The 17,687-nt window shown below is 31.8% G+C and overlaps 1 protein-coding gene across 1 annotated transcript; it reads right to left on the bottom strand.

Moving 5' to 3' along the window:
- Positions 1–5,133: 5,133 nt before the first annotated feature.
- ZFP8 (zinc finger protein 8) lies at positions 5,134–6,170 on the bottom strand. The gene has a single exon (XM_088123681.1). It carries the CDS (start codon positions 5,978–5,980, stop codon positions 5,183–5,185), a length of 798 nt encoding a protein of 265 aa, XP_087979807.1. The 5' UTR covers positions 5,981–6,170; the 3' UTR covers positions 5,134–5,182.
- Between the last annotated feature and the right edge of the window lie 11,517 nt (positions 6,171–17,687).

Raw genomic sequence — 17,687 nt, 5'->3', positions numbered from 1 at the left:
CAAAATCGATCTCTTTTAACTTTTAACTCGAGATATATCAAGAATTTTTGGTATTAATTAATGTTCATCGGAAGCTTGAACACAAAGACTTCATGGTCAATAGGGTCGCCATTCGGGAGCTTGAGTACAATTATACATCTTATTATTAGTATCTATGTTGGTGATATTTTTATTTACATTGCGATATTTCATCGATTATTAAATCCACATGTGCATATATTACTCTTGTGCATAATGTAATATTAAATACCAATATATGGTGGGATTTCAGTCAATTTTTGAAAGAATTAATGAGTCCATGGATAAATTATTTGTATATAATGCATCATGGTGTTATGATTTAAACTTCTTTGGTCAATTAAGTAATTAATGTTGGACAAGATTGGTGCAGCCTTACCAGAAATGTATTCAATTATTTTGGATATAATTAGAAACCAAATTAATTATTCAATTTAGTTCAACTAACAAAATTGAGTTAATTTAGGTTGGTTAATAATCATTTTGTTTCATGTTATTGAAAATTAAGCTTATAAATATACTTTCACCTATATATATAGTTTTGTTGTCTACAATTTAAAAATACTTTCAAAATTTAAGCCAAAGGTTGAAAATTATAGTTTTAAAAATTGTGTTTTTATTTTCTTTTTAAATTTTGACTAAAAATTCAAATGTGTTTGAAGGTGAAAAACGTATAAAAGAAATTGTAAGGTAACAAACGACATTTTTAAAATAGAAAATAAATAATGAAATCATTAACAAACGAGATTTTAATTAATATTTCATTTTCCACTTTTCAGGTATATATATACCTAACTCACTTGAAAGGGTGTAAACACATTTTGATGTCCAACATTGCACATGGTTGGGATTGGTCCTCTTGAGACATCCTAAACACATCATAAACAATTAATTACTTAATTTAATTTCTTTGACTTTAATATGAAATAATTTTATTTAAAATTTTTGAATCGCTTTATTAAAACTGTGTTATTAATGAATAAGTCTAGCTTGGCAAAAGAAATTAATTAATAATATAACAAAAAGATTAACTTATCCAATCCATCAATTTAAACTTTTGAATTTAAAAATAATTTAACATGGTACAGAAGAATGATTTTGGCTCAAACTCTCTGTAATAATGTTATTTTCCTTCTCATCCACATTCCACACACACACATATAGTAATAGTTCATGAGTTAGATATCATATTGACATATTAGCTCACATAGACCTATTAGATTTACTCGACATAACTTATAATTAATTTCCATGAGCCAAAATACAAATATAATTACCCCATTGCTTAATTTTTTTTTGGACTGCATGCTCGGAACTTGTTGGGATCTGATACCATAACAATATTCATGGAGTTTCATCTCAAACCCAATTGAGAATGAGGGAAGTAGCCCACTTATAACATAAATCCATGTTAGGTCTCTTATCTTTTCAACATGGGATCGTCAAGATGCATGTAATTAACATAGAAATGAATGTATTAGAGCATTATTATAAATGATTTAGTTGAATAGCTAGGGTGAGGATTTATTTGTTTTTTGTTTTTTGTTTTTTGAATACAACGGTGGGGATTCGAACTCATGATCTTTCGATTAAGAATATATGTCTTAATTCGTTGAACATATCTCGTGAGAGTATTGTTTCTCGGGGCTTAATGATGGAGTACACATTTAGGGTTTTGGATTGATTTGTTGAATGGAAGATGAAATTAAACCATGGCCCCTCTTGCTTCCTCCACAAAATAAAACTCATACATGTTTGTACAAATTTCTCTCTCTCTATTTTATCAAATTCATCCAAAAAATGCCTCCTTTTCCCCTACATCTATAGTTCCCATTTTCATAAGAATCTCTCTCTCTCTCTCTCTCTCAAAAGCAGCAGTACAAAAGATGAGAAAACAAAGATGGCAGAACCTAACTACCATACACGTTCACATGTTGTTTCGAAAGACCTCGTAGAGCCCAAATTCAGGACACACCCTTTTCCCTTTTTCCCCCCTCTCTCTCACCCTTGGTTTTCCCATTTTTAAGCCCTTACCTTAACTTGTTTTTTCCTTTAATTCTTTTGACGACATGTTTCTACATTAGATAATGGACAACGAAATAGTTACCAGACATATTCTTTACTTAATGGAGCCCGCTATCGACTCTCGAATAAATTCCTCTCCCTCGAAAAATTAGTATAGGAACCATTTCGGGTTTGGATCGTAATAGATTCGCGTCACATGACAAATATGTACACTTAGAAGTGACCCATGCCAGCTTCTCAATTGTAGAATCCCCTCCATCATCATATCCAACTTAGTAATCACTTTTTTTTCTCTTTGTGAGAGAAATGGGAATGACCCTCCATTAATTCCCATTCCACTACCTCAATATTTCCAATCTAACATCACAGCCCATATATTCCAATATCTCTGCCCTAAGCTATAAGGGCTTGGGGCATGGCCCCCCATAGGCACTCAAAAAACCCCACATGATCTCTACATCCAACGTACCATATTCACTTCAAGCTCTTCTTATGCCCTTCTCCTTCTTCCATTCAACACATTCATGTGTAGATTCCCTTCCTTCACTTTCTTTTCCCTTTTTCCTTGCCCCCCTCTCCCCTTTTCAGTTTCGGTTTCGAAAACGAGTGGCGTTCGGTTGGCCAACAATTGTACCCTTTCTGCGGACGATGTTGATGGTTGAGCGAGTGGCCCTCGTGCTTGGGTGAAATTCAGGCGTGCAGGAGTGTGTAGCTGGTTAGAAATTTTCTTAAGGAGGAGCAAAATTTATCATTCTAGCTATTTGAAAAACTTCGAGAGAAACTAGAGGAAAAACTTTTAGATCTTATTAGGCGTGTTTGGTGTCAAATCCTGATTCAACTTTTCCTATCTTTAGTTCCCAAGGGGAGAGCTTAGGTGGCTCGGAGTCTCAAAGAATATCCTTGAGATCTTGGGTTCAAGCCATATGGGACGCAACTTCTACCAAACAATGATCTCTTGCGTATGTATGGGTATGAAGACAATGCGCATACCTCCAGGTATAAGGGCATAAAGACTAAAGGGCCGCTGACTCCTGGATAATAAAAAAAAACTTTTCCTATCTTTTAGATTCACTTAATCAAATGAATCAAGAGTGAAGTATTTATGTTTGGTGGGTTTATTTCTGTAAGCAACATTTATTTACTTTGCTCCTACAACAAGTTGGATCCAACTAGTTAGTTTACGGATAAAACTTAGTTGCTTATCAGTTAGCGATTTATCGAGTTTATTACGATGGATCAATGTGTGGATTGAAAGCAAATCATTATGGACAAGTCAACTATTGTTTGAAGTTTTCAGGAGGGGCTAATAAGTTGCTATTATATGTTTCAGGTCTCTGTGGGCTCAAAGATGTTGGCTAAAACCTCTCCCAACATTAAAGAAATAAAAGAGGGTTGGCCACAATTTATTGTTCCATCTGACCTAAGAGACAGGAAAATGGAGACCACAATCCTAATTTCTTCAACTGTTGAAATTATATTTGATGGGCTACTTCGATGTACATAGGTTTTTGTTGTTTTGAATGCTACATGCTCTGTTGTAATTCATCCAAAAAAGATTTATCTTTTTTTTTTTCATCACACTTTGAGAAAAACATTTAATAACGCTCCCATTTTTATGGTCAGCTCCAAGGTTTCTAGTAATTCTTTGTTTTTAGTTGAAATTTATATAGATTCGGATTATAATAATCTTCTTCATTTTCGTTTTATATTGTCCTTTTAGATGCTTATTGACCAGCACCTAAATTTACGATAATTATTATTAGGAAAGAAAAATGCAAAAAAAGAAAAACTATGTCTTTTGTTTTTCAAAAAAACAAAAAAATAATAATAATGTAGGGTCAATTTTTTAATGGTATAGCTAGCCATGAAGATAGGTGCGGCTAAATATTGTTCTTTTTCTTTTGCTCACTTTTGATTTAAGTAAGGTGAGGAAGCTCCTACTCTTTAAACTTATTTTTTGCCTTGTGAGAGAACTAAAAAAAGAGACCAGTATAATAACAAAAATCATCAGCCGACATGAGTATAGCTCAGTCGAGTTTCACACTTTTCACACTTTTTGCTTAACTATAAAAACTTGATTAAAAAAAAAAACAACCTACTTAAAGAAGATCAATACTGTGCAGCCAATTTTTTCTTCGTTCTAAAATATTTTCTCTCTCTCATTTTTTTCCATAGTACAACATTTTATCAGAGAGAGAGAAATGTGGAACAGGGAAAGAAAGAGGAAAGAAAAAAAAAAGGAAAAAAGGAAAAGAAGAAGAAGAAGGAAGAAAAGAAAACAGAGAAACATTGTACTTGAACAGGAAATATGTTATCCTAGTATATGTGGATGAAAAAAAACATATGGTGTTGTTTTCATACATGTCTCTCAAGTAAAAATTAAACCCTTTTATAGATCTGTCTCATTTTTCTCCCATGAGATACCTTAGAGGAATCGAAATCATCCAAAATCTCTCCCTTAAATTCCTCAATTCTTCAACAGATTTGTCTCTATCTCTCTATGATTAATTATTTTTCACAACATAACCAAGAAAAAGGAAAAAAAAACTTGCACTCTCACCAAAAGAGAACAAAAAAACCACACAAAATCTCATAGTGAAACTAATAAAAAAGACCCATCAAAGAAAATTGTGTATATATGTTAATTTAACATCTATGTCAAACTAATCCTAATGACTCTTTTTGATTGTTGAAATTACGCGTTACAATAATTTAAATTGTAATCATAATTGAAATGGTATAACTTGAATTTGTTAAAATCTCAGTATACTATCAGGTTCGAGGTTCGAATCTACCTTTATTTGAACTAAAAAAAGATTCAACTGAAACAAAAAATGGAAATAACTCGAAAAAATCCAAAATTTTGAATTAATATTTAGTGTTAAATTTGTTTGGTTGGATGCGAGATTTCAAAGAGAGGGGTCAGAAGATGTGGATAAGAGAACAAATTTTAGAGAGAGAAAGAAACAAAAATTGATCAGTGTCGTTAATTAATCCGTCACCGGCGGGAATTTGTCTCATATTTCTTTTTTTTCTTTCTTTTTTGGCAAACCCAAATAATTAATAAGATGGAAAAGCTTCATGATCATCTCTATGGAAAATTCATGTCAATTGAAAATTTGTTAATTTAATTAAATTATTACAGATGAAGATCCAAACTCACTTGGTCCGCTGTCTTCGGCTCATATACAAACCGGGTTTGAAGAGACCCGCCGGACCCGCCACCGCCCATGGCGGCACCTTTTATCTCGTCCCCAGCGAACAGCGGCAGCGGGTGCAGCGACGACCGCTCCCGGCTGCCAAACGACGGTACATTATTTTGACTGGCCGAGATTCTCCACATCGCCAACGGGCTCCCGTTTATCGGTGCTGCCGCTGCAGGAGAAAATGACCCGCCAGGGCTGCCGTAAAACCTCGTGGCAGCGGCCGCAGCGGCTGAATTTCTATTCCAAGAAGGGTAAGTACTAATCTGCAGGCTGGAAGGGGTGGCGCCTAGGCGCTGGTAGTTCATGAGGCCATACACGTGAGCAGCATCAGAGAAGGCTCCAATTCCATGAACCATGGCGGCGGCATTAGACTGAAGGTGAGCCCTTTTTGCATGTTGACGCTCTCTTTTGTGGGCGTTTTGGTGCCCTCCCAAGGCTTGTGAAGTAGGGAAATTTCTACAACAATAATGACATTCAAATCTCCGGCTACTTTCCCCGCCGTTGTTGCCGTTACCGTTACCGTTATCGTTATCTTTCCCATCCTCACATGCAATAACCGTGTCGCCAGACTCTGAGTCCTCCGCCGAGGAGGCCGCCGAGTTCCGACCGCCAAATTCTATCCCGAAAAGCCTAATGCCCTTTTCCCTCGGGGCAGGGCGAATGAAGGGAAGTTGAGAGAAGGACTCAACGTTCATGAAATCATGAGTTTCTCTCTCGCTATACTTGTCCATGAAAGTGGGTCGATTGTGGTCGTTTCGGGACTTCTACAGCTGCTCGGAGAGCCGTCGGTCGCGACGGAGAAGGAGGAAGATGAGGAAGAAGAAGGAGGGAGAATATTGGAAGTGTTGAGTGTTGAGTTTGTAATGTGGAATGGGATGGTGGGGTCTATAAAGGGTGTGGGGGTGAGAATTGGGGCTGACCCATCTGAGAGTGAACCCTGACAAGGCCACAAGTTATGATCAGAGAGGCTTTGGCTTCTCAAAGTACCATCTTGGCTTCCTTATTTTTTTGTTTGATGTGGAAAGTTTTTTTCTTCTCTCTCTTCTCACTCTTTTTTTTTCTCTCTCCTCCCATTCAAAACTTTACTTGAACTGTCATTTTTTAGGGTTAACTTTTTATACTTTTATGGTCTTCTGACTCATGGGGTAGGTTTTTTTTTGTAACCTTACCATGATTAAGAAGTCGAATTTATGTTCGATACATGAATTTCATTTATTGTCTCGTGTTTCATTTATTTAATTTTTTGGAATTTTGAATTACGGGTTAGGATTTTAAGTTTAAACGTGTTTGATATGTGAATTTGTTTGGATAAATTATGGATTTATTAATATTCACATGAGAACAAACATCTATGAAAATTGAAACCTTCAAAATTAGGAAGGTAGAAATCAAACACAAGTTCGAGTTTTTATAGTGTTTTTCCTTTATATAATTGAAATAAAACTACACAAACTCAAGATTGATAAGCCCTAAATTTAAAAATGACTATTAGTCAAATATTCCATTCTATTTTATATATGTTTTTAGTTTGGAATTTTCCCCTTTAATTTATTTAGTTACATTATCAAAAATATTCAAACCTTAAGTTTAGTTATAAAAAATATTCTAACCTTAAAGTTTAATTAGACTTTTTTTAGAATATAACATTACAATGTGGAAGTAGAAATTAAAATTGTAAGCTAGGGTAGATGTACTTTGTACTTTAATGGCCAATTGAATGTATGGTTCAACCATTTTATTATGTGTATAAATTAAATAAACTCCAAATTCAAAAAAAAAAAAAAATTAGTATGAGTATAAATAATTAATATTTTCTAGGGAAGTAAAAGTGAATAACTAAATTATCTACTTTTTACCAAAAGAGAGGTGGGTATTAATGCTGCAAATCTAACAAAATTATTGCTATAAAAGGGAGAGAAATTATTATCTTTACTTTATTAAGTTAAGTCATAAAGTCTTTGTGTTGTAGCTTATGCACCAAAAAGAGTGAGTTTAGTGTATCTTTTATAGTTGTTCTTTTTTTGGAAAAAATATATCACATCTTTCAAAACAAACGTAGAAAATATTTGGGCATTTTTTTTTAATTTTGTTTAGTTAACTTTATTTTTGTGAAGGAAAAAAATGGAAGAGAATTATTATACATATATAAATAAATACCATGAAATCCTAATTAAACTAATAATTTAAAATAAATTATTACTGGATCTGTCACGTTAGTGCTCGTCATGTGTGGCGTTTGGTGTGGAATTTTCGACTGTGTCTTTTATCTGGAGGAAGCGTAATGCTAAGGTTCATGCAGGTGGGTGGAGCGGTACCCTTCTATTCTCTCTTTCATGCTTTGAGGTCTATTACCGTCGTACTACCTGGCAGTTTGAGCTCTGATCCTATGTTTATCTCGGCTTGGGGTTTGTTTTCTTGATTTACTTTCTGTCTTCTATTCTTGTGTTTGTCTTTCGGTTTTGTGCCTTGATCTTGGGCCGTGAGATTCTCTATTTTTTGTTTTAATATATCATGTTACTATTACCTGAATATAGTTCAAACACAGTCAAGTATTCGTGGTCATGTCAAAAAAAAAAAAGTATTAGTGGTCATGTCATCAATTTTTAGATCTCCATGGATAATATAATTTATGTCAACCATTATATCTGACTCATTGGTCTAAATGAGTTAGAATTAATTAAGAAGGAATGAGTTCAAAACCCATGACCACCTACCTTAGGAATTAGTAATTTGTATGTGTTTCTTGACACCAAAAGTTGTAGGATCAGACGGTTGGCCTATGAAATTAAATGAGGTGCGTATAAGCTGACCCGGACATATATAAAAAAAAAATATAATTTATGTCAAAGCTATATAATGTAATAATTTCATACTTGTAGTTGGCTATCATATTTAAAGATCGTTCCAAAACAAGTCGTCCAAAAAAGGATGAAAAGAAAACATTTTTAATTGAGTAATTTAATAAACTTTGGTAGGCAAGAAATTAATGGGAGCATAATATATATGCAAAGATATAGTGACATCATGTAATGTCACCCATTAATCAACACCAATTATTGATTGTCTTTATATGATTTGAAAGGCAACTTAATATATAAAAGGATAATGCTTGTATGATTAAGCAATGTGTTTGATTGGGGAAGATTGCCTAATTAATTTCATTATGAATTGTAGAAAGATATAATTACATAACTTAGATCATAATTTGGCTTGTGAAAATATCACTAACATCCTTAAAAAGAGTGTAAATTTAATTTTCACTTCGTCCAGATTTAGAAGAAATTTGTAAAAATAAAGGGAGAGAACGCATTAAACTTGTCATATTTTTCTAAAGTTTTTTTTTAAATAAAAAAATTTAATAGAAATTTATTGCTTTCAATGAGCTTTTAAAAACTAATTAAAAACATTCTTCCAAAAGTTTAAGAAATTATTAGAGAGACAAATCATTTGATAATTATTTTTCTTTTCAAGTTTTCTTTCTGAAAGAAATAAAACTTATTCATTAATATAGTTTTATTTATTTTAATAATCTAAGATAATTTCAAAGATCCGTAACAAATTTGAAAATTGAAAATATTTGTTTTTCTTTTTTTAAATCTATAAAATTATTATAAAAGTAATTTAAAAAAAAATTGGAAAAGCAAAACAATAACTTTATCATTAAATTAACAATAACCATATTTAAAAAAATTATTTAAAAGATAAAAATTATCAAAGTATTTTATAAAATGTAATTAGTGGCTAGTTGAAGTTTGATAAGACATTTTTGTTACTATTTCAAAGGTCAATAGTTTCTCACCTTCAATTATTGAGCTCAAATTATAAAATAAAATGTTAAATAATATAAAATAAAATATTGAATTTATTTAACGACTAAACGTAAAACCAACTCCACAATTTTATTTTACAATTTTCTATTTCTAAAAATTACACTTATTTACTATTTATTTCTTTATTCACTTTTCAGTACTATTTAAAAATACCAATAAAAAAAATCTTATTCGACAGGATTAACAATATTCTATATAACCTAGTTTTTATAGCTTTTAAAATTCTCCAAGCTGGTATCTAAAAAATACTTCCGACCATAAAACTAAAATCAAAACCGTGTCAAACACATATCAAAATTATTACATAACAAATAAAGACGACATTTACAACTCACAAGATTACAAGAAGTAGACAACGATACTTCAGCGATGTTCATGTCGACCAAAAAAAGAAAATTATAATATGAAATGAAACACTTTGAACACGTATATGATTATGTATACGTATACATCTCTCTCTTTCTTCTCTCTCCTTTGCATGTACTGTCCATCCATCACTAGACACGTTTAATAAAAAATGTCGTTTATAAAGATATATATATATATTTTCTTTGGTAAATTCTCTCTCTCTAGAAGTGTCTTAATTTGTGTGTAAAAATAGGGGTATGTGGTCTTCTCTCTCAAGGACCAGCATACTGGTAGTTGGTGTTGGCTCTTTATAGCTTTGTTGGGTGTTTTATATCAGCTTGCAGAGATCTGAAAAAGTGGTCCTCTTCTACAACCAAAAATAAAAAATAAAAAACTTTAAAATATGCATGTTAAGAACCCTACACGAGTGCAAAAAACAACTTCGCACGAGAGAGATTGTAATTTAATGTGGTTGTTCCCTAATAACCGTTTGATGTAGATTATTCAAAATCCATCGACCTCTATTAGTTGTTAGATGTAGAATAGTTGTTAACTTTTTTCTCATACAACTAATAACGTAAAATCGTTGTCTGCATCATACCCTGCCTCTAATAACTCTTCAATTCTCTCCCATAAATTTAACGGTATTAAAATCACCATTGACATTGTTCCAACTTTCTCAAATAATTTCTTTTCTCTCGTGAATTTCCCTCGTAATAATCATTTCGATACAAATTATTTTTCAATTTTTTTCCTCATACGTCTAACAAGGTAAAATCACGAGCGGCGTTTGAGCTCTCTCAAATAATTTCCTCTCTCATGAGTCTCTCTCTATGTCATAAATTCTCTCTTTCTTTCTCACTGTGAGGGTAACAAAGTACAACTGATGGCATGTCTCTTTCATCCTTTACTTTGGTTGAGACAGTATAATTACCCTTCAAGCTCCCTTTGCTTTCCTTCTCCTACCTTTACATCTATCTCATCTCTCATCCCTTCAATTTTACTGCCAACTTTCTCTTCTCTTCTCAAAATTTTACAGTTTACCGTTACTGCAATTTTCCTCTTTTAATTTGTGAACATAATTTAGGTTTTTTTTTTTAACTTTCTTTACTTTCCATATATAGTCTCAGGTGAGTTCCCATTTGATAACGATTATAGGTTTTGGTTTTCTGAGTACAGAAATAAGACATCTATTACCATTACAAAGGTTGATGATTCGATCTATGAACTCAATAAGACCTCCCGCTCTGATACTATATTAAAGATGAATAAACCACCATTCAACCCTAAAATTTAAGCTGATGAGTTGGGCAAATTTAATTTATATATTGGATATCTAATATCTACCTGTGCAATTGTGAACTCAAAGAAAGAAAATTCCTATGATAATAACGAAAATTTCTCTCATTAGCAATTTGAAAATATTGCATGTGTATAATTCTTTTTATAGCAAAGTATTTCAATCTCATGTAAGTTAGATTGGTATACAATTATATTAATTTAATTTTTTTTTTCTTGGAAAGAATGGTCTCTCCATTTTATTTATCTTTTTGTTTATAATTAATACGAACAACTATGTTTGAGCTAGTCTCATACATTTAAGAATTTATTATTTTTGAAAATAAAAGTGAGAAATAATAAGTATCCACAATAATTAATCATGATGTTATGATGAGTACTCCCAAAGTACAATATCTAAAATCAATAATCCATAACCTTAACTACAAAAAGAAAAAAAAAATCCTCCAAAAAGAAAAAAAAAAGAAAAAAAAGAAGAAAAGCTTGTAAATACTTGGAGGAAACAAAAGACTTTTGAATTGAAAGGCACATATAATAAGCATCATTTTCAATGACAACAAGAAATAGAATTCATATTTTAAAAGTTAGCATTTGCCTCTTTATGAGAGAGGGAAGAAGAGAAGAACAAATTGAGGTTTTTTTTTTTTCCTTTAATTTTTAAAAGAAGAGAGTTGTGAACTAAAGCATAATAGAAAACCATCCTAGGTTGACCCATTTATCTAAGAGGCCAAAGAAATTCAAAAAGAATTTAGAGAGAATAAGTCGTGGTGGACACCTACCTAAAATTTAATATCCTACGTATTTCCTTGACAACTACATGTAGATTAGTCGAAATGCGCATAAAGTTGGCCCAACATAGGACCTCTCACTCTGACACCATGTTAAGGATGAACAAACTACCAAGTGGTAGTTTATTCATCCTTAACATGGTATCAGAGCCCAGAAGCTCAAACGAGCATCCGGTCCAGAAATGAGATCGACTAATCGATTAGCCAAAAGAGCCACGATCTTGAAGAGCATGTTAAAGATTTGTAATAGACATAATCTACTCCTCTCACTCTCAAATAATTTTGAGATGGAACTCCATGAATATTGATAGCGGAACACTCCTAAATATAAAGAAAAAAAAAAGGCATAATAGAATATTGAAAGCAACAGACACATGAAATGGAAATCCTTTTTGCTTCCATAAGGGAAGAGATGAGAGGGGGGGCTCACACACACTTAAATTTTCCCTTTCACTTCTTTCAATAATCAATATATATATAATAGATTACATACATAGCCAAAAATATTCTTTAGATTTCTACCACCCAATGGATTCTTAACCTAATAAAGTTATTGTTTAGATTCTTCCCAATTTGTAGAGAGAGAAAAGTAGGTCATTTGACATAATTCTTAAGGGGAGGATTTTAGGGTTCTAAGGGAGAGTGTCAACCTGAATTAGTATTTGTCAGAAATGGCAACTTTTTAAAGATATTTTTTTGGGAGTGTCCCTCTGTCAAAACCAGTCTGGCCAAACTTGTTTTGCAATTATTCTTCCCCAACTGCCTCTTCATAATTCTACCTTTCTTTGCAACCCCAAGACATGTCCTTTTCCCTCTCTCTCATCAATTCAACAAGATGTTGTTATCTCGTAAACCATTTACTCTTCAAGATATGGGGGATAGAGTTAATTGAATGTTATTCTTAGTGGGACTTAATTTTGACATTGTAAAGGGGTGTTTGGACATCTATGGTCGTGGTAGAGGAGTGCACGGAAAATTCTTTTAATACAGTGTTGATGTGACAGGTAGTGAATGGAAGGAGTGTCCATACTTGCGTAGTACTGGAAATTTTCTCCAAGGAAAGAGGTCGAGAAAGATAGGATTTTTTGTCCTATTGGTGGAAGTTGCCATTTGTATGTACCTTATCGTCGAGAGATTTTCTCATCTATTCTTGAGTCTTCTATAAAAAGAGGGTTTTTTTTCTCCATATAACCTTGAATTTTGTTGTTAAGTGTTTGTCTTAGTACCGTAACTTTTGAGAAAAGATTAATTTTAGTCTTTGTCATTAATTTTACATCAATGATTCAGCCAAAGTCCTATGAGATTAGATGTCTTTAATTTGTTCATCTACTTCGAGAGATAAAGATAATATTTGATGCAAAATTCAGACATTAAAATAAAATATTTAAAAGCATAGAGACAAATAAAAGAAGGAAAAAAAGTATATAAGTTTTAGAAACTATAACACTATTTTAAACTCTAAAATTAATCCTCCTTAAATTTGGAGCTATCTAATAAGATCTAACCAATTTTCCTTTTACAAGATGAAGCTCATCTCGAGTTCGGGACTATGTACAGTCTTCTTCAACTATATGTTTTATTATAATATGAAAATTACAATGGAATCTTTCAATGCTCTATAAAGCTCTCTCAAAATACCACGCAACAATGACTATCTAACCCTCTAAGAAACCAAAACAATAAGGTTGCTTAAACTCTCTATCGTATATCTCGTTCGTGCCCCAAAGAAGAACTGCTGCTAGCTATTCTCTCACCCACTTTTCCTTCACCTCTAATAAAGGAAAAAAACTTCATTTGAATAAAAAACACCTAGGGCTTTTCTGGCTGCATGAACTAGCTGCACCATGGTGCGATGCTCTAAAATCAGAAGGCATTTCAAGTCAGTAACACACCACGATGCTCTAGGACATCACCGTGGCGTTGTGGGTAGAGCTTAGGCACCCAAGTAAAGAATGTATTATTGGCTTTCTTGGCTCGATCATGTGCTGCAACACTCAAATACTCCCTTTCTCCATTTCCTTCAACCCAAGCTTCGAAAACGACCTTCCAACCAGTCTTCTTGATGGTTTTAACTCCACAAAACCCAACAATTATAACATCCTACTTTCAACAAAAAGAAATTATATAATATAGTAATTTTTTATTTTATTTTTTTTAGATCATTAATGTTAAACCACCACTCAACCCAAAAATTTAAGTTGATAAATTGGGTAAATTTAAGTCATATATTGAATATCTAACAATTAATTATATTACAAAAAGTACGAGAAAATTTAAACTTGATTACATCAACTGCATAATGTAGATATTTTAGAATTACGAGACCTTCCCATCATTATACCTACACATTCTTCACACATTAATTCACTCAAGAAGATTTTTGTTTCCCTTGTGACATTCATCAAAAAAGATGGAATTGAAGTTTCTTTTTGCCTTTTGTGAGTGTGTTTTTCCTTTTGCCAATCCAAACCATCAACATAGATACCATTATTATTAAAAAATAGAGAGAATATATAAAGAGAAGAAATGGAGAGAGAGATTTGCACTGATCTCAAAGTGGACCATGGGCACAAAGGCAACATGGCCTCTCTAAAATCCACATCTCCATCGCTGACCCAAACAAAACAAAGACAAGAGAGGCCATTGAAAACCCCTTCTTTGCCATTAAAGTCACAGTCGTAGGACTTTGGGACCATTCCTTCGGCCTCTTTTCGATGCAACTGCACCACTTATGTAATTATTTTTCCCTTTTCTTAAACCTCATCTCTCATGTCCACCTCTTTAATTTCCATACATATATAATATATAAGATTTCACGGTTCACACTCTAATTCATGTGCCACCTTTTAATTATGTGACTTTCCTGTGACACCCTCTCGATCTACCGCCGGTTACGTTTGTAAGGAGTGCAAACAAAGTCCTGTACTGACTAGGAAAGGAAGTGATCCATGTGGATCCCACGTTGAAAAGAAAAGGGACCTTACATAGGTTTATAATAGACATGAGCTACTTCTTTTATTGCCAATTGATTTTGAGATGGAATCCATGAATATTGATATGGTATCAGAGTCCAAAAGCTCAAACGAGCATCCGGTCCAAACAATGGGATTCGGTATCCGAACCCAAAAGCTCAAACGAGCATCCGACCAAGTTTGATCAGCCAAAAGAGTAACAATCTTGAGGGGACATGTAGATCCCACACTCAAAAGAAAAGAGACCTTACCTCCATTGGTTAGGAAAGAGAGTGGTCCATAGTATATAGCTAGACAAGGACAATTATCTTTATTGGTAAGACTTTTGGGTGAAACCAATAACAAAACTGTGAGAATTATGCTCAAAACGGACAATAACATACAATTGTGGAGATACTTGGTAGTGGTACGAGAGTATACTGTTGTCCTTAACACTGCCCACTTTCTCTCTTCTGCTCACAATGATTCAAGTCTATATGGCTCGTTTGGTAGTGTTTCTGTTTATTCTTGTTTGATAAAGAAAATTAAAATTGTGTGTGATCCTCAACCCATGGATTAAAAAATGATAAAACAAAATCTTTATTTATGTTGGATTTGGAAATGTATACTAGAAACATAAATAGTTGGCAAATACGCTAATAAAATTGAAAATGAGAAATAAGAAACGTGAACATTACCACAAGCGGGCCCTTATTGTTCACGTCAAACCCATTCTGATTTTATTTGATACCGTGGGTTTGTGTAATATATGGAGTTGTAAAAGTTGAGTTCGCATTTGGTATGTGTGGGGTTCGATTTTTCTAGAATACATGCATATTTTCTAATCTCGTGATTATATATAAACTTGGGTACAATCAAGTTAAAAGAGAGTAATTATTACAGAGCTATTTTTTCGCTTGATAACCCCTTTTGATTTTTTTTTAATTATAACACGGAGATAGAAATTGGAGATTCAAATTCAACCAGTTGAGCTAAGCACAAATTTTTATAACTTATTCATTTGTAAAATTCAATAATGTAATATATAGGAATCTTTCGTAGATTAGGATTTATTAAAATTGTGAGTTAAATGTCCCTACAGAGTAAAGTTGTTTATTAATGATTTTTTTATTTTTATTTTGTAATTTGAGCTGAATTTTCAAAGATCTATGTTTGATACTGATTTAGGTTCCATCTGATAAATTTTGCTTCACTATTTTTCTTTTCTTTCTTTTTTGTTTTCACTTTTCTAGAAATCTTTTTGAATCTTGACCAAATTTCACCAACTAAAAACAGTATTTTGAAAACTGTTTTTGAAATTTTGGTGCAAAGAAGAAAAATATTGTTGTCATCAAAACATTCCTTTCATTTTTAGTTCCGTTATTCAAATTTATTTTATTTTTATTTTAAAATAAGCTTGCTCACTAATAATATTTTTGTAAATTTTTAAAATTTCAGTCAAATTTAAAAGCAAAATAGTAGTTTTGAAAACAATTTCTTCTTATATTTGAAATTTAGTCCAGATTTTTAAGTGTTTTAAAAAAGTAAAAACAAAACAAAATTAAGAAATTACAAGTTAAAATATTATTTCTTTTTAAAAATAGAAAATTAAAAACAATATCATTTTCAAACCGTCTTTCATCCCCTTTTTATTTTCATCTTTGTTTGGATCATACCTATTTATGTAGGATGATATTGTAAGGAGTAAAATTATCTTATCAAATTTTTGTGGATTAAAGTTATGAAAGAGTCGCTCGGTTCAACTAGTTGCGCGGACCATCCGACTAGATTAGATGTGAGCTAGTCCAAACTAGGTCGAATCGGTCCATTCGAACTAATCCAAGACGACTCCCTCTATAAATAAGATGAGAGACCCTAGACGCTAGGTATTCTCTCATAACTCTACTATTTGCATCTCTTCTTTGTATATAGGTGTTCGTGGGAGCTATCAACACCGAAAATTAAAACAAAATTCCTACATCAACAAATGTGAAAAAAAAACACAAATATAAATGGCTTTAAAAAATTATTAACAATATAAAATTTGTAGTATAAATTATGTTTTACTTTTGTCGACGAATCGAATTTGTTGTGTCATATTTTTATTTAAAAAATTTATTATATATTATCTTGATAAAAATACATTAATTTTTTTTTGAGAGAAAGATAAAGATACATTAATTAATGTCCCATTAGCTACATGTTACCTAATTTGTACGACCTTATAATGCAAATTTTTTCATTTATTGTTTTTAAATTATATCACGAGTTGAGAAAAGACCTAATAATCCATCCACCGTATGAATAGCAGTAAAACAAATAAGGGAAAAAAAACATAGTAAAATTATTATTATTATTATTATTTTGAAACGCACAGTAAAATTATATTGATTATTCAATATACTCGAGATACATTAACAATATTCACAAATTTAGACACATTATTACTGATGATCATAGATCTTGAGTGAAATCATAATTCTTCCTGAGGTGATCAGTTTCATTGGATAACTATTTTGTTTATGATTTAATAGTTAATTTACAATTATAGAAAAAAAAAAATAGTTAATTTACAATTAACTTTTGAAAATTTTTTAACTAAATTTTAAAATGTAAAAGAAAATCACTTTTAAAGAAATGGTTTATTTTTATTTTTATTTACCACAATGGTTAAGATTTTTATATAGAAAAATGTAGTAAATTACAAAGGGTAATAATTTTATTTTTGTTTTTGTATTTTCAACCTTGGCCTGTTTTGATTTTTGTATTTTCAAACCATTTACTTTGGGTCTCTATATTGTCAGTTGTTATTTATTTATTTTTTCATCCATAAATTTTCAAAAGATTCTTTTCATGTACGAAGGGATTGTTTTGATTCCGATTTACAAATTCTATATATAGAAGGAGAACTTTTGAATACAAAAGTATGACAATATTCATATTTTAAAATTTTATTCACTGTTAATATTGTGCTAAAATTGTGGTAAAAGTAAATGAGGAAAAAAAAAGACAACAAGTTAATCAAAAGGGTGACCTTTTAAATGTATATGAACCAAATTAGACTGTTTGAAAGTAAAATGACCAAAATGACCAAAATAGATATAAGTGGAAGTACAACAAAAAATGGGCACAAAGCTAAAATCAAGGACCCAAATATAATTTAAATCATAAATAAAACACAAAATTGACTATAAACAAGCTTAAACTTTAACATATCCAAGG

The sequence above is a fragment of the Momordica charantia genome, assembly GCF_013281855.1.
Source record: "Momordica charantia cultivar OHB3-1 chromosome 5 unlocalized genomic scaffold, Mcharantia_2.0 BLBB01000005.1, whole genome shotgun sequence".
Lineage (NCBI taxonomy): Eukaryota > Viridiplantae > Streptophyta > Magnoliopsida > Cucurbitales > Cucurbitaceae > Momordica > Momordica charantia.
This window is presented reverse-complemented; position numbering and strand designations above follow the sequence as displayed.